General features: G+C 41.3%; 3 protein-coding genes across 3 annotated transcripts; 2 read left to right on the forward strand and 1 right to left on the reverse strand.

Moving 5' to 3' along the window:
* Positions 1-3,513: 3,513 nt before the first annotated feature.
* PAAG_04924 (hypothetical protein) lies at positions 3,514-4,479 on the forward strand (the record flags this gene model as incomplete). Its single annotated transcript, XM_002793349.1, has 2 exons — positions 3,514-3,751; positions 3,788-4,479. 2 exons carry the CDS (start codon positions 3,514-3,516, stop codon positions 4,477-4,479), a joined length of 930 nt encoding a protein of 309 aa, XP_002793395.1.
* A 224-nt stretch (positions 4,480-4,703) lies between these two features.
* Positions 4,704-6,207, reverse strand: PAAG_04925 (homoserine O-acetyltransferase; the record flags this gene model as incomplete). Its single annotated transcript, XM_015845413.1, has 3 exons — positions 4,704-5,754; positions 5,880-6,080; positions 6,113-6,207. 3 exons carry the CDS (start codon positions 6,205-6,207, stop codon positions 4,704-4,706), a joined length of 1,347 nt encoding a protein of 448 aa, XP_015699639.1.
* A 3,048-nt stretch (positions 6,208-9,255) lies between these two features.
* Positions 9,256-11,154, forward strand: PAAG_04926 (SAP domain-containing protein; the record flags this gene model as incomplete). The annotated part of the gene is made up of 1 exon (XM_002793351.1): positions 9,256-11,154. The coding sequence occupies one exon, from the start codon at positions 9,256-9,258 to the stop codon at positions 11,152-11,154; it is 1,899 nt and encodes a 632-aa protein (XP_002793397.1).
* Positions 11,155-11,699: the final 545 nt, after the last annotated feature.

Consider the following 11,699-nt stretch of genomic DNA (forward strand, 5'->3'; position numbering starts at 1 on the left):
TTTGAAATTATAGAAAAAATACTCATAAATATAATTTAAAATTTTTAAATATCTATTAATATTTAAATAATCTATTTTTAAAAAATTAATTTTATTTTATATTAAAAAAACTTAAATATTAAATATTAAAAATAAATTTTATATTTAAATTTTTATTTTTTATTAGTAAAAATAATAATTTAGTTTAAAATATAACTTAATATTTAATTATAATATTTTAATAGAAAATATTATAAATAAATTTAATAAATTAATTAATATTTATAATAAAAAATTTATAAAAAATTTATTTTTTTAAATTTTAAAAATCTTATAGAAAAAATTTAAAATTAATTTATATAATTATAATTCAATATATAAAATAAAAAATAAAAAATAATTAAAATATTTTTATTATTTATTAATAATAATTTAGAAAATCTTAATAAATAAAAATTTTTTATTAAATAAAAAATTAAAAAATTAAAAGAAACTTTATTAAAGTATTATTATTAAATTATTTTAAATATATATTAAAAAATAAAATAATTTTAATAGTGAATATTATATTATTAAATTTAAAAATAATATATTTAAAAATATCAATCTTATTAATTTAAACTTTAATAATTTAAAATTTTAATTAAAAGTTATAATTAATTAATTATTATTAAAAAACATTAAAAATTATATAATAATTTTAAGTTTTAACTATATTAAATTTAAAAATTTAAAAATTTATAAATATTTTTATAAAATTTATTTTAAAATATAATATTATTTTAACAATATATAATAGAAAATAAATTTATATATTTTTAATTTAATAAAAAGTGTAAAATTTATAAAATAAAATAATATTAAGTTAATATTTATCAATTATACATACTTAAATAAAAATATTATTTAAGCTTAAAATTTATTTTTTAGATATAATATTTATTTTTTATAAAGTTAATTAATTTTTTTAATTTAATATTAAAAATAATATTTAATTTTATATATTTTTTAAAATTAAAAAATAATTTTTTTGATATATTTAATAAATATTAAATAGATATTTTTATCTAAATTAAGTAATTTATATTTATTTTTCATAATAAAGTATAATTTATATAGATTTTATTGGAATAAATAATTAATAATAAAATTAATATTTTTATTTTATAGTTTAAATAATTTTTATAATATTAAAATTTTAATTTTAATTTTTTCAACTTGAATTATATTTTAAAATATAAATTCTTTTAAATTAAATTTTAAATTTAATCAAATATTAAATTACATTATAATGTCCTTTAACTTTATTGCTTTATTTAAAAAGTAATAATTTTATCTTTTTATTTTATTTCTACCAAATTAAATTATATTGTTATATTATTAAAACTTATATAATTTTTGATATCTTTATAATACTTTTTAATTTTATATATTAATTTATAAAAATAACTAGATTTTAATCTAATTAATTAAATATTATAATGTTTAATTATATATATTTTAAATAAATATAATTCTATTATTATTATTAATTAATTTTTAAAATTATAATATAAAATAAAAATAACCTTTTTATTAATAATATTTTATTTATTAATAATATAATAAAATATAATAATTTTTAAATCTATGTTATTATGTTATTTATATATTAAATATTTACTTTAAAACTCAATATCAAATTGAATGAAGTCTGAATACATATTAAATGTGAAAATGAATAAACTGTCTATCTTGTTAATGAGAGTATTGTAAGACTGCACTTCAAGTTATGACCTGTTAATATTCACGATCACTTGCTATTTGAAGAAGCTTTCACTGGGTGAATTCATGTTGTCTACTCTCTATGAACAAAATGATTGCCAACAGCCTAATGAAGGCATTTATTTGTCCTACGAGATTTCAATAAGGTTGTTGGGTGTAACGGGCGTGCTACCGAATACGGCCTGGCATTTCCTATAGAACAAAAAGGCGACTTCGTCCGAGAGAAAAGGGGAGGAGAAATGCGACATGAAGGCGCAGGCGAAGAGTTACACGAGTCCGGGAGGGATAAAGATAGACCAATATCGGAATGGGGAAAAGCAAGTTGGAACATTGGTCAAATTAGTGAACATCAAGGATGAGGTCACCGCACGAAGAGCGGCCGAGGAGCAACAGGAGGAATGAAACACGACTCAGCATCGGGAGAGCTATGGTATAGTTATATATATATATATTTAGAATAATTGCTGGGTGGGGGGAATGAATGTGTTGAAGTGGTTGGAAGCACGGACGACGGCCGAGTGCTTGCGGTGAAATTGCCGTTTTGGGCCTAGGGTCATCAGGCGTTTTTCAATACGTAGTTAGTTACTGCGTATATCCTTCCGAAATGCAGAAGCAGAAGAAGGATCATTCGAATATACGATTTTTGACCTGCACAAGCGTAATTTTGATCTGCCCCAGATAAGTCCCTTCCGAATTTGACCACTGGATCCAACACAAGGCCGGCTACAGATAAAATACGTCATCGGAGAAGGGAAGTTGCAGAGTTGCTCTTTGGTAAATAAACATCGCCATTTATTGCGGGTTGATTCCGCAGGTAGAAGAAGGTGGTCTCGGTAACAGATGCCATTTTGGCCATACACCTTTGATTAGTAAGACTGCTAACCTGATTGCGGTCCAGGTTGTCCCGTTCCGCTTCGGGAAGATCCCACGGCTCTGTCAAGGTGCGAAGGTTTGTTTCCCTTGGTACCATCCTCCCAGCGAGATAGATATTGATGTGTAACAACGATCCCATTTTCATGGGACTTCAAGATTTCTCTAGCTCAAGATCCGTTGGTAAGCTGTGGCTGGATCCTCGTGGAATCGATCACTGCACTGCGAACAGGCGGGAACTGCGCTTCCAGTCACCAGAATGGAGAGCAGACAACAAGAGCTGCTGGCTGCGCTTGAAAGAGTGAGACGACTTAAGAGAAAGAACTGAAGTGAAGGTGGGAAGGGGGGAAAACAACTTCGCCAGGAGGGGGCAGCGATGACATGAAGAAGCAGAAGCAGATTCGCACAGCCTACAAACATTGGCCACACTTTTCCCCCCACACCTGCCGTGAGCTTCTGCTCTCGATCCCGCATCGTGACTGATCCTGCAAGAATAACCCCATGGTGTTGTAACAGAGCCAGCTGATCGGAGAGGGTTCCCTCACACATCACATTATGGGACACGTTCATTGACGAGCAGATGATGGTGTGGAAGAGAATTAATGATAATTCGTCATTTCGGACTTGCAAAAAAAAAAAAAAAAAACTGTTTCCATCGAAACGTCAGCTTGAGGATGTCCGCCCGTTCATCAAGCAAATCACCTCAGAATGGGAACTTCGATGCTGTGAACGACACACTGGAAAATCAAGTAGCTCCATATTTGACCGAATCACTGAGAATGAGAGTCTCAAGAAAGGCCCTCGGGTTGCGAGGTTCAGTCTCCTCTGAGAGCATATAAATCTGACTCGATTCACAGAAGAATTTGCTGAGTGAAGAGGTTGGGCAAATGTCCGCCGACCATGTGTGACAGAAACCAGATCATCAGCCAAAGTTCAAAGACAAAAGTCAAGCAGAGAAAGAAGGAGCCTACTCTAGCTACAGGAGTTGCCAAGCAGATCGATTCTGTGTCTAACCAACAGGAGGGTAGTGAATACATTCCTGTGATTGTGACTGAATATAAGGCGCCTCACAGCCTCAGGCAGGCTGAGATGACCACAGGACTGGCCAAAGAGATCCGTCCTGCTCTGGATGTGATTGGTCAGGACTCCTGTTGATACTGAATTTTTGCTGAAGACGGCTCATTGCCGCAGTCACAACTTCAGCTCTTCTCTTCCATGGTCTGCATAGGGGTGCGTTATGGCTCTATATGCACTGGAGAAGCCTTCATCTTGGTTTTTTTTATCCTGGACGACCCATCTTCAGCTCAGTATTCTGAATACTGGAGCAGACTCCATTCACACAAAACGTGCGTCCTCCAGTACCGAAGCAAGCGACCCCGTAACCTTCCTCCCATCTCGATGACGCTGCGATCTGGACGCCGGCCCTCTGAAGGCATACACCGATCGATGAACTCCCACTCCGCATCTCCTTCCGCACGTCCTTCCTTTACGCCGTCGCAATCTGGCATTCGTGGTCGAACGCGAAGGGGAGGATCTGGGTCAGCTGCAAAGCCGCGAGACGCACCAGGTCACGGGGAAGTCAGTGGCACCCAACGGATGCTCAATGTCATTGAAACACCGACCATCAAGACCCGCCCATACTGCTCTCAGCAATGTGTCTCCTTCTTGCACTCAAGGATGGAAGCCCTCTTGATCCAACGTGTCCCAACTACCAGGATCACCAGAAGAAAGGCTTCTATTGTTGGTACTCCCCAAAACCCAAACCGCTTATACGATTCAATTATCAGGGCAGATGATGACACGATTGCCCAATTCGAGCTCGGAAACTCAAAACAGTTAACAGGTTCAAGTTGTCAAATAAGTTAATATTCTGCTGCCCTACATATAAATTACTATGGAAGAGCGATCCAACATCATACAGCCAAGCATACTCGCGCAGAAAGGGGGTTGCTGGAACTTTTTGACCTACACCTCCGTATTACGATACCCGCAAGACATATTAAAAGAAGAGTTGTTAAAACAAGAATAGAGTAGCTTGAATATCCACCTCCGTCAAGACATATATCCGCGGAAATTGCCAATAGCCAAATTCACCACGCGGTGATATCTTCCACCTCTGCCTCGCCAAAGGTGCTGCTCTTGGTCAACTGGCCCACATGATCCACAACACCATCGGTATCATTGCCAGACGCGTTCATAATATCAGGCAGGACCTCTCTAAAGAACTCAAGAATGTATCGGTTCACCTGCTCGAATTGAAGGAGGAAAGCATCATGGCCCTCGGGGCTATCGATATTCTTCAGGCGTGAATTAGGAATGCCGTCCGCAAGCTCCTGTTGTTCAGCAAAGGTGAACAGGCCGTCGCTTTCAATACCAATTACGAGTGCGGGTTGTTGGATTTGAGACAGGGCGTCTTTAACGGGGGTTGTGGAGTCTGGGTCCGCACGATGCCGGGAGACATCATGTGTATCAAGTTTTCGCGTAATGGCTATGTAGCAATTGCTGTCGAATCTCTTGACGAATTTTTGGCCCTGGTAGCGCAAATATGACTGCGCAGAGAAATATGTTGTGGGTCGCCAGGAACGTTCGGAAGGGGCTGTTGAGGTAGGTGACGAGGGCGCGGTGAAGAGAGTTGCACCGTTAAACTGGGGATCTGTGAACACCTCGTTTGATTCCGGCCCTGAATTGTTCGGGGCTGGTGGAGAACGAGTACTCCTATGGCCATCGTTGTGAACTGCCCAGTGTTCGTTGGGTGGTGTAGGGAGACGTAATGTGCCATTGATATTTTGCCGTTTGGACGGATCAGGGACATTTCTACCAAAGCGAGATTCAAATGAATTTCGACTTCGATATGTCAGAAGTGCAGACATGCGAGCTGCGCCTAGGCCAGTTGCGGGAGGGTCATCGAATGAGTAGTAACCATCCTCGTATTTTGGATCGCTGTAAATACTCTGTCGTTGCGCCTCCCCCCAACTTATACCCCATGCAGAGTGACGACTCGAGGTTGCGATTGGGACAATACTGCGCACATAGTCCTTGCCAAAAAATGCATATTCCAAAACAAGCATACCGCCCATCGAACCTCCCACCACTGATGCAATTTGTCGAACTCCTAAGTCATCCAAGACGAGTTTATGGATTCTATTTTCAGAAAGAAATAATAGTAATAAAAAGGAACTGGTCAGCCGACCCACTCCATGAAAATAATAATAATAATAAAAAATAACAAAAAAAAAAAACTACCGGTAGCCCCTTGAGGCCCTTACCTAACGTCATCTCTGATGGTCGTCAGCGGAAACTCAGGGCCATATATTCCCTTATTCTTATCTCCATCTCTACTTGTAACTGCACTTGCACTGCCGTATGGACTACCTAGACTGTTCAAACAAACGACGAAAAATCTCGTGACATCAAATGCCTGACCAGGGCCACCAAGTAGAGGCCCCCACCAGTCACTGACGTCCGCACTGCCGCTCAGGGCATGACATATGACCAATACATTGTCTCGAGAGGCTGATAATTTTCCTCTTGTTGTATATGCGACAGGGACATTGCGTAGTGAGACTCCGGATTCAAGGGTGAAGGAAGGGGCATTGATGGTTTTTTTGATTTTTTAAAGGCCAAGCCAAAAGGATTCTTGCGGGTCCCAGTAGACTTTCTCCTCCGGGGTTTTTGAGGGGGCCCACATTTCCACCGGGGTTTTTTTCTGTGGGAGAAAGAAATATTTAAAAGGGCTAAAGGGGGCTTGGAGAGAGGAAAACAGCATCGGCAAAAGGGGTTTTTGGAGAACTGTTTTCCTCCCGTGGGTGGGAACGGAAGAATAGAAAAACCTTTCCGATATTTGGGGAAATGGGGGGGGGGGGGGGGGGGGGGCAAACAGAGGCGATTGACAGCAACTAATCTGCCTCGAATGGCTAGATACCACGGAGAATAGGGGTTGGATGGTTTATAAATTATGACTGGGGGAAAGAAAATGAGAGGGGTGGAGGAATGTCTGTACGGATGGATGGATGACAAGAAAGGGGTAAAAGGCACAGCAACGGGACACAAAAACGTGGAAAAAGAGTGGACGAGCTGAGGCAAAGTTTCCCACCCCCCAGAAGATGATGCCATATCGGGCCAATCAGACGCAGCGATTTGAGGGGCGGCAGAATAGGCGGAAGAATGTTTGACCGGCGTGTTAAAAAGCGGTGAGGTGAACGTTGAAGTTTAAATAAGTAGCCAATAGAATAGAGAATAACTACCGAATTGCAGTTCTGTATATACTCCGCCCAAATTCACTCAAGTTCCTTATTCAAGTTGAATATAACATGGGCCTTAAAAATGGGACTGCTTTTTATTACTCGAAAACATTTCCTCCATTTCCCTCTCTTCCAACCCCCCCCCCTCAACAACAAAAAAAAAAAAAAACTAAACAGGGTTGCAGAGGGAAAAAGATTTATCTCCAACCCAGATTAAGAGCCGTTGAACGAGCAAACGCCCATGGAATCACCCTCAGCCGACCTTGAGAGAGCCTTTTATGCCAAGTGTAGAGAATGAAAATGGGAACATCCGGCAGGTTCTTCACGTTCACACCCATGTGGAAACGGTATATCAATTCGCGGACATGACGGCGAATGGATCCACCAATCGTTGCAAAAGAGTGATATCCGATATTTGACGCTCCGAACCTTTTATAGATAGTCAAAATAGATGGAGACAGATGAATTGTTGTTTTTAGTGTTTAGTTAAACCAGTGAGGGACAAGCTCTCCATTTGAACAGTGGAGCTCCAGAACGGCTTAAGCTGTTGGCATAGGGCGGTTTCAATATGCATAGGAGCCTAAGTGATTCATCAGACATGGGCTTTCCAGCGGGGTGAAGAGTGCTCCCTGTCAATTACATCAAGTGCAGCAAGGGAAAAGAGAGTTTTCTGTTCAAGTTAGGTACGTGGATAACGTTATGCTTCCAACTCACGTGAAATTATCCGGTATATACGATATCATATTGTAATTGAAAGTAGTAGTTAAAACGACGTCGCCTAACCATGTCAAAATCAGCTCAACGGCTGGCCAGAGACCCGATGCTGCGATTTTTCTATCCTACCTTCTGGAATTTGACGCCTCTATCTCTCCCGCGGAAAAAGCGAAACAACGGAAGGGGAAAAAACTCAAAATATCGGCACCACCTTTCGTGGTTTTTCTTTTTCTTTTCATTTTAATTTTTTCAATATTTTTTCTTTTGGGGATGGGGGCTTCCTCACATGTTGCTGTGATCCTTGGAATTTTCAATCCGCGCTCATAAACGGCATTCGCATTAAGTTCCATCTATGAATAAAAGTGAGATTATAGAAAACCTCGTCAAAACTCCATATTCTTCAAATTCAAGTCTCGCCGCGTTCTTTTGCACAATATTTAAGACTTCCGTCGCTGTTGCTCGCATCTTCCGATCGCCGAAACCCTTCACGTCCTCAAACGAATCAACTAAACCCAAAGGTATTACTTTAATCCTCTGAGGTTTAAGGGAATGTAGGCGATGGGTTGGATAGATCATCCTTATGTGTGGAGACTAGGTGTAACCTTATTCCACCACCGGACTTATTGAGATCAAATGGATTGCGATGAAACCAATTGATACGAATGAAAATTAAACTGGAATGCCACAATATATGGGCATCAGATCATGCCAGAGAGGAAACAGGAATAGCAGAAGCCTGGGTGGATGCCGAACGAGACCATCATAAAGTTAAAAGGCATGTCGCAGACGAGCAACAAGCGTGGTCACAGATTATGGCACGAATAATGGAGAAATGATAGACTCCACCGCTTACCACACAGCACCTGTTACGCCCGTTGTGGAGAGAAGGTAATTGCCAGACCCCAACAACTTCTCTTCTTTGGAACTCGACATTCCCAGCCGTGCGAGAGTAAGCCACCATGCCTGCCTCCTATGACGGTTCCTCGAGGCATAGTTCCCCCGCCCAGTCAACCACAATCACCGGTGTAGAATTGGGTATCAGCAACTGACAAGACTGGCCCCGTCTCCAGCCTTTGTCTGCGATAATAACACACCTATGGATCATAGTCAGGTGTTCCATGTGATATTTTTGGGCGTGTTGTTTGACGGGCTTTGTGGATGGTTCATGTAAGAAAAAGTGAGGTTTTGATTAACTATATGAGCGATGCATTAGCGTTACCATTGCATTTCATTATAAACATTTGACGCCTTGCCTCCTATCCATTTTATTTCGTAATTAGTAATGGGATCTTGGCTGAACAATTTCTGCTCTCACTTGTTGTCCTTTGTCAGTTTATATCTACGTTTCTGTTCCTGGCAGTAGTCGGATGCGGCTTAGAAGCCATTATCTGGATTGTCCAGCCGCTATTCCCAATGAGGCCTAGTGATCAACTAGTTATGCTTATTTGATTATGTCATTGTATAATTGCGCTAGTCCCTTTTGGTAAATTTCCCCGGCGTCACTTTGCTTTATTATTTTGCCATCATCACCCGAAGACTCGACTTCAACAACACGCGCTGGATGACCAACAACTATCAGCTATGGCCTGCTAACCATTCGTTGTACCGATTTATTGTTATGCGAAACTATCGCGCACATTGCACAACTGTATAATTTCCATATTATTCCTCTTCTCCCTTCGTCGCCATGACGGACTATTCGAGCTGGAAAGTTACCGATTTGAAGGCTGAGCTGAAACGACGTGGCATTCCCCAGACTGGCCTGAGAGTCAAGCAGAATTTCATCGATCGGCTGCTTCAAGCAGATTCTACAGGACCGCCTGAACCGTCCACCGAAGTTCCTCCCTTCAGCCCCCCCCCTGAAGAACATGCGCAGGAACCGAAAGAACCTGTTGAATCGACTCAAGATGTGTCTGTCAACGAGCAAAAGCCATCCAGTGTACCAGATCTGGTCCCTGAAAAATCAGGACCGGAAGGACAAGCAACCGCAGAAGCACCGGAACCTGCGTCGCGTGGTCCAACTGAGGAGATTTTGATGAAAGATGAAGTGGAGGGTGTAAAAGTTGGCCATGAAGTTGAAATTGCTCAGGGCTCGTCCCTCGAAGCGAAGGAACCGGGTCAAGAACCAGAGATACAAAATCCGGCGCAGTTCCAGGAATCTGTGACTGAGCCAGCGGAAACTGAGACCGCGGCAGCTGTTTCTGCCACCCCTCAAGAACCAGAACTTGTTATCAAGGCCCTTTCTGAAGAGAAAACCGATTCGAAAAAGCAGTCTGTAGAAGACTCCCGGAAACGGAAAAGGCGAAGTCAGAGCCCTCCCCCATCACCTAAAACCTCCTCTTTGAAGAAAGCTAAAGCTGAGGATGGATTTCCGAGAGCTGTATTGGGTGAGGATGTCCAGGCTGAGAAGCCTGTCGCTTCTGAGGAAATTACTCCCCCAGAAGACGCAAAGATCCAAGGTGTGGGTCCCGAGGTATCTGAAGGCCTTGAGGAGCAAAAAGCCGCGCCCCAGCCCGAACCGGCTACCCACAAAGAAGGTAACGAGGCCACGGAACCAGCTACTGTAACCCAAGGTGAACCCGATGCCGATAAAACGGAGGAGCAGCACGTCAGCAAGCAAGTGGCCGGAGATGCTCGTTTCAAGGGTTTGTTCCCCGTCGTAAATGGTGGTCAACCACGCTCCTCATCTCCTAAAGCTCTAGCAGGAGAGGAAGATGAAGATCGCGTTGTGTCGCCTGCGCTTCACCCAGCAACAACATCTTTGTACATACGCAATTTCATGCGCCCTTTACAGCCTACAGTCCTCAAAAAGCATCTTGCGTCCCTTGCAACTCCGCCGACTTCGTCAGTTGACCCTGATATCGTTCTTGATTTCTTCCTGGACTCCATAAAAACACATTGCTTTGTTACTTTTAAAAACGTTTCCGCAGCCTCTCGGGTTCGTTCTGCACTTCATGGAACCATTTGGCCTGATGAGCGAACACGAAAACCGCTCTGGGTTGATTTCATCCCCGAAGAGAAAGTCAAAGAATGGATCGGAATTGAACAGGATTCAGGCAGTGGCGCAAGAGGGGCTCCACGTTGGGAAGTTGTCTACGACGAGGCCGAGGAGGGTATTACAGCTTCCCTCCAAGAAGTCGGGCCTGCAAACCAAGTTCCAGCTCTCCATCATCGTGATCCTGCTCAAAACCTAGGTCGGGAGCCACCGTTAGGTCCCCGTGCAACACACGGTCCTATGTTTCGGGACAGCAAAGCCGCTGCACCGCCAGCTGTGCCCACCAGATACGCAGGAGAGGGCTTCAAGGCACTTGATGACCGGTTCCTCTCCACAGCTGCGAAGCCGAAACTATATTATCAACCTGTCCCTCTAGAGGTATCGGAAAAGCGACTGGATAGGTTTGCAGATCTTTACCGGGCTGGACCTAAACCCCGACGTGGAACTGATGAGATGCGCAAATATACTTTTGAAGACACAGATTTTTTCGTGGACAAGGGTCCGGAATATGGAAGCCGTGGACGGAGGAGGGGTGGCAGGGGTGCACGGTTTAGGGACCGGGGAGATTTTAGAGATAGTTGGCGCCGATGAGCGATTGTTTCTGGAATGGGAGGGGAGATAAAGTGAAGCCCGACATAGGTACATATATGTGCGAGCAAGTTTCCGTTCAGCTATTTACCCTACTAGCTTCGCTGCTTTCCCCTCCATTGGCACACGGCTCCTCTTTAATATCTTCCATTTCCTTGCTTGGAGGCCTTCCTTTCTTACGTTTTTTTTTTTAATTCCTTGCACATCATGGAATGTATTCCCATTATTTGTCATTCAACTTCAACTAGGGATGGGCTGGTTAGGATTGGGCTATAATAGGGACACGAGCAGTTCGGGTTTTGTTTTTTCTTCTTCCTGCGTGATGATATTTTCCACACTAAAAGGAATATCCTTCTAGCGTGTGTGCCTCTTGGTGTTTGTACGAGGCTCTTTGTTTCACTCGTGTATTATTCTATTTTTATTTTCCGCTGTCCTATCTTGTTCCCTTTCCCCTTTCAATAATCGTATCTGCCGGCTGCTTGATAGTTGGCGAGACTTGAAGAAAACTGGAATGAAGAAGTAAATGACCAAGTAATTGTGTATTCGTC

This window comes from Paracoccidioides lutzii (assembly GCF_000150705.2).
Source record: "Paracoccidioides lutzii Pb01 unplaced genomic scaffold supercont2.12, whole genome shotgun sequence".
NCBI lineage: Eukaryota > Fungi > Ascomycota > Eurotiomycetes > Onygenales > Ajellomycetaceae > Paracoccidioides > Paracoccidioides lutzii.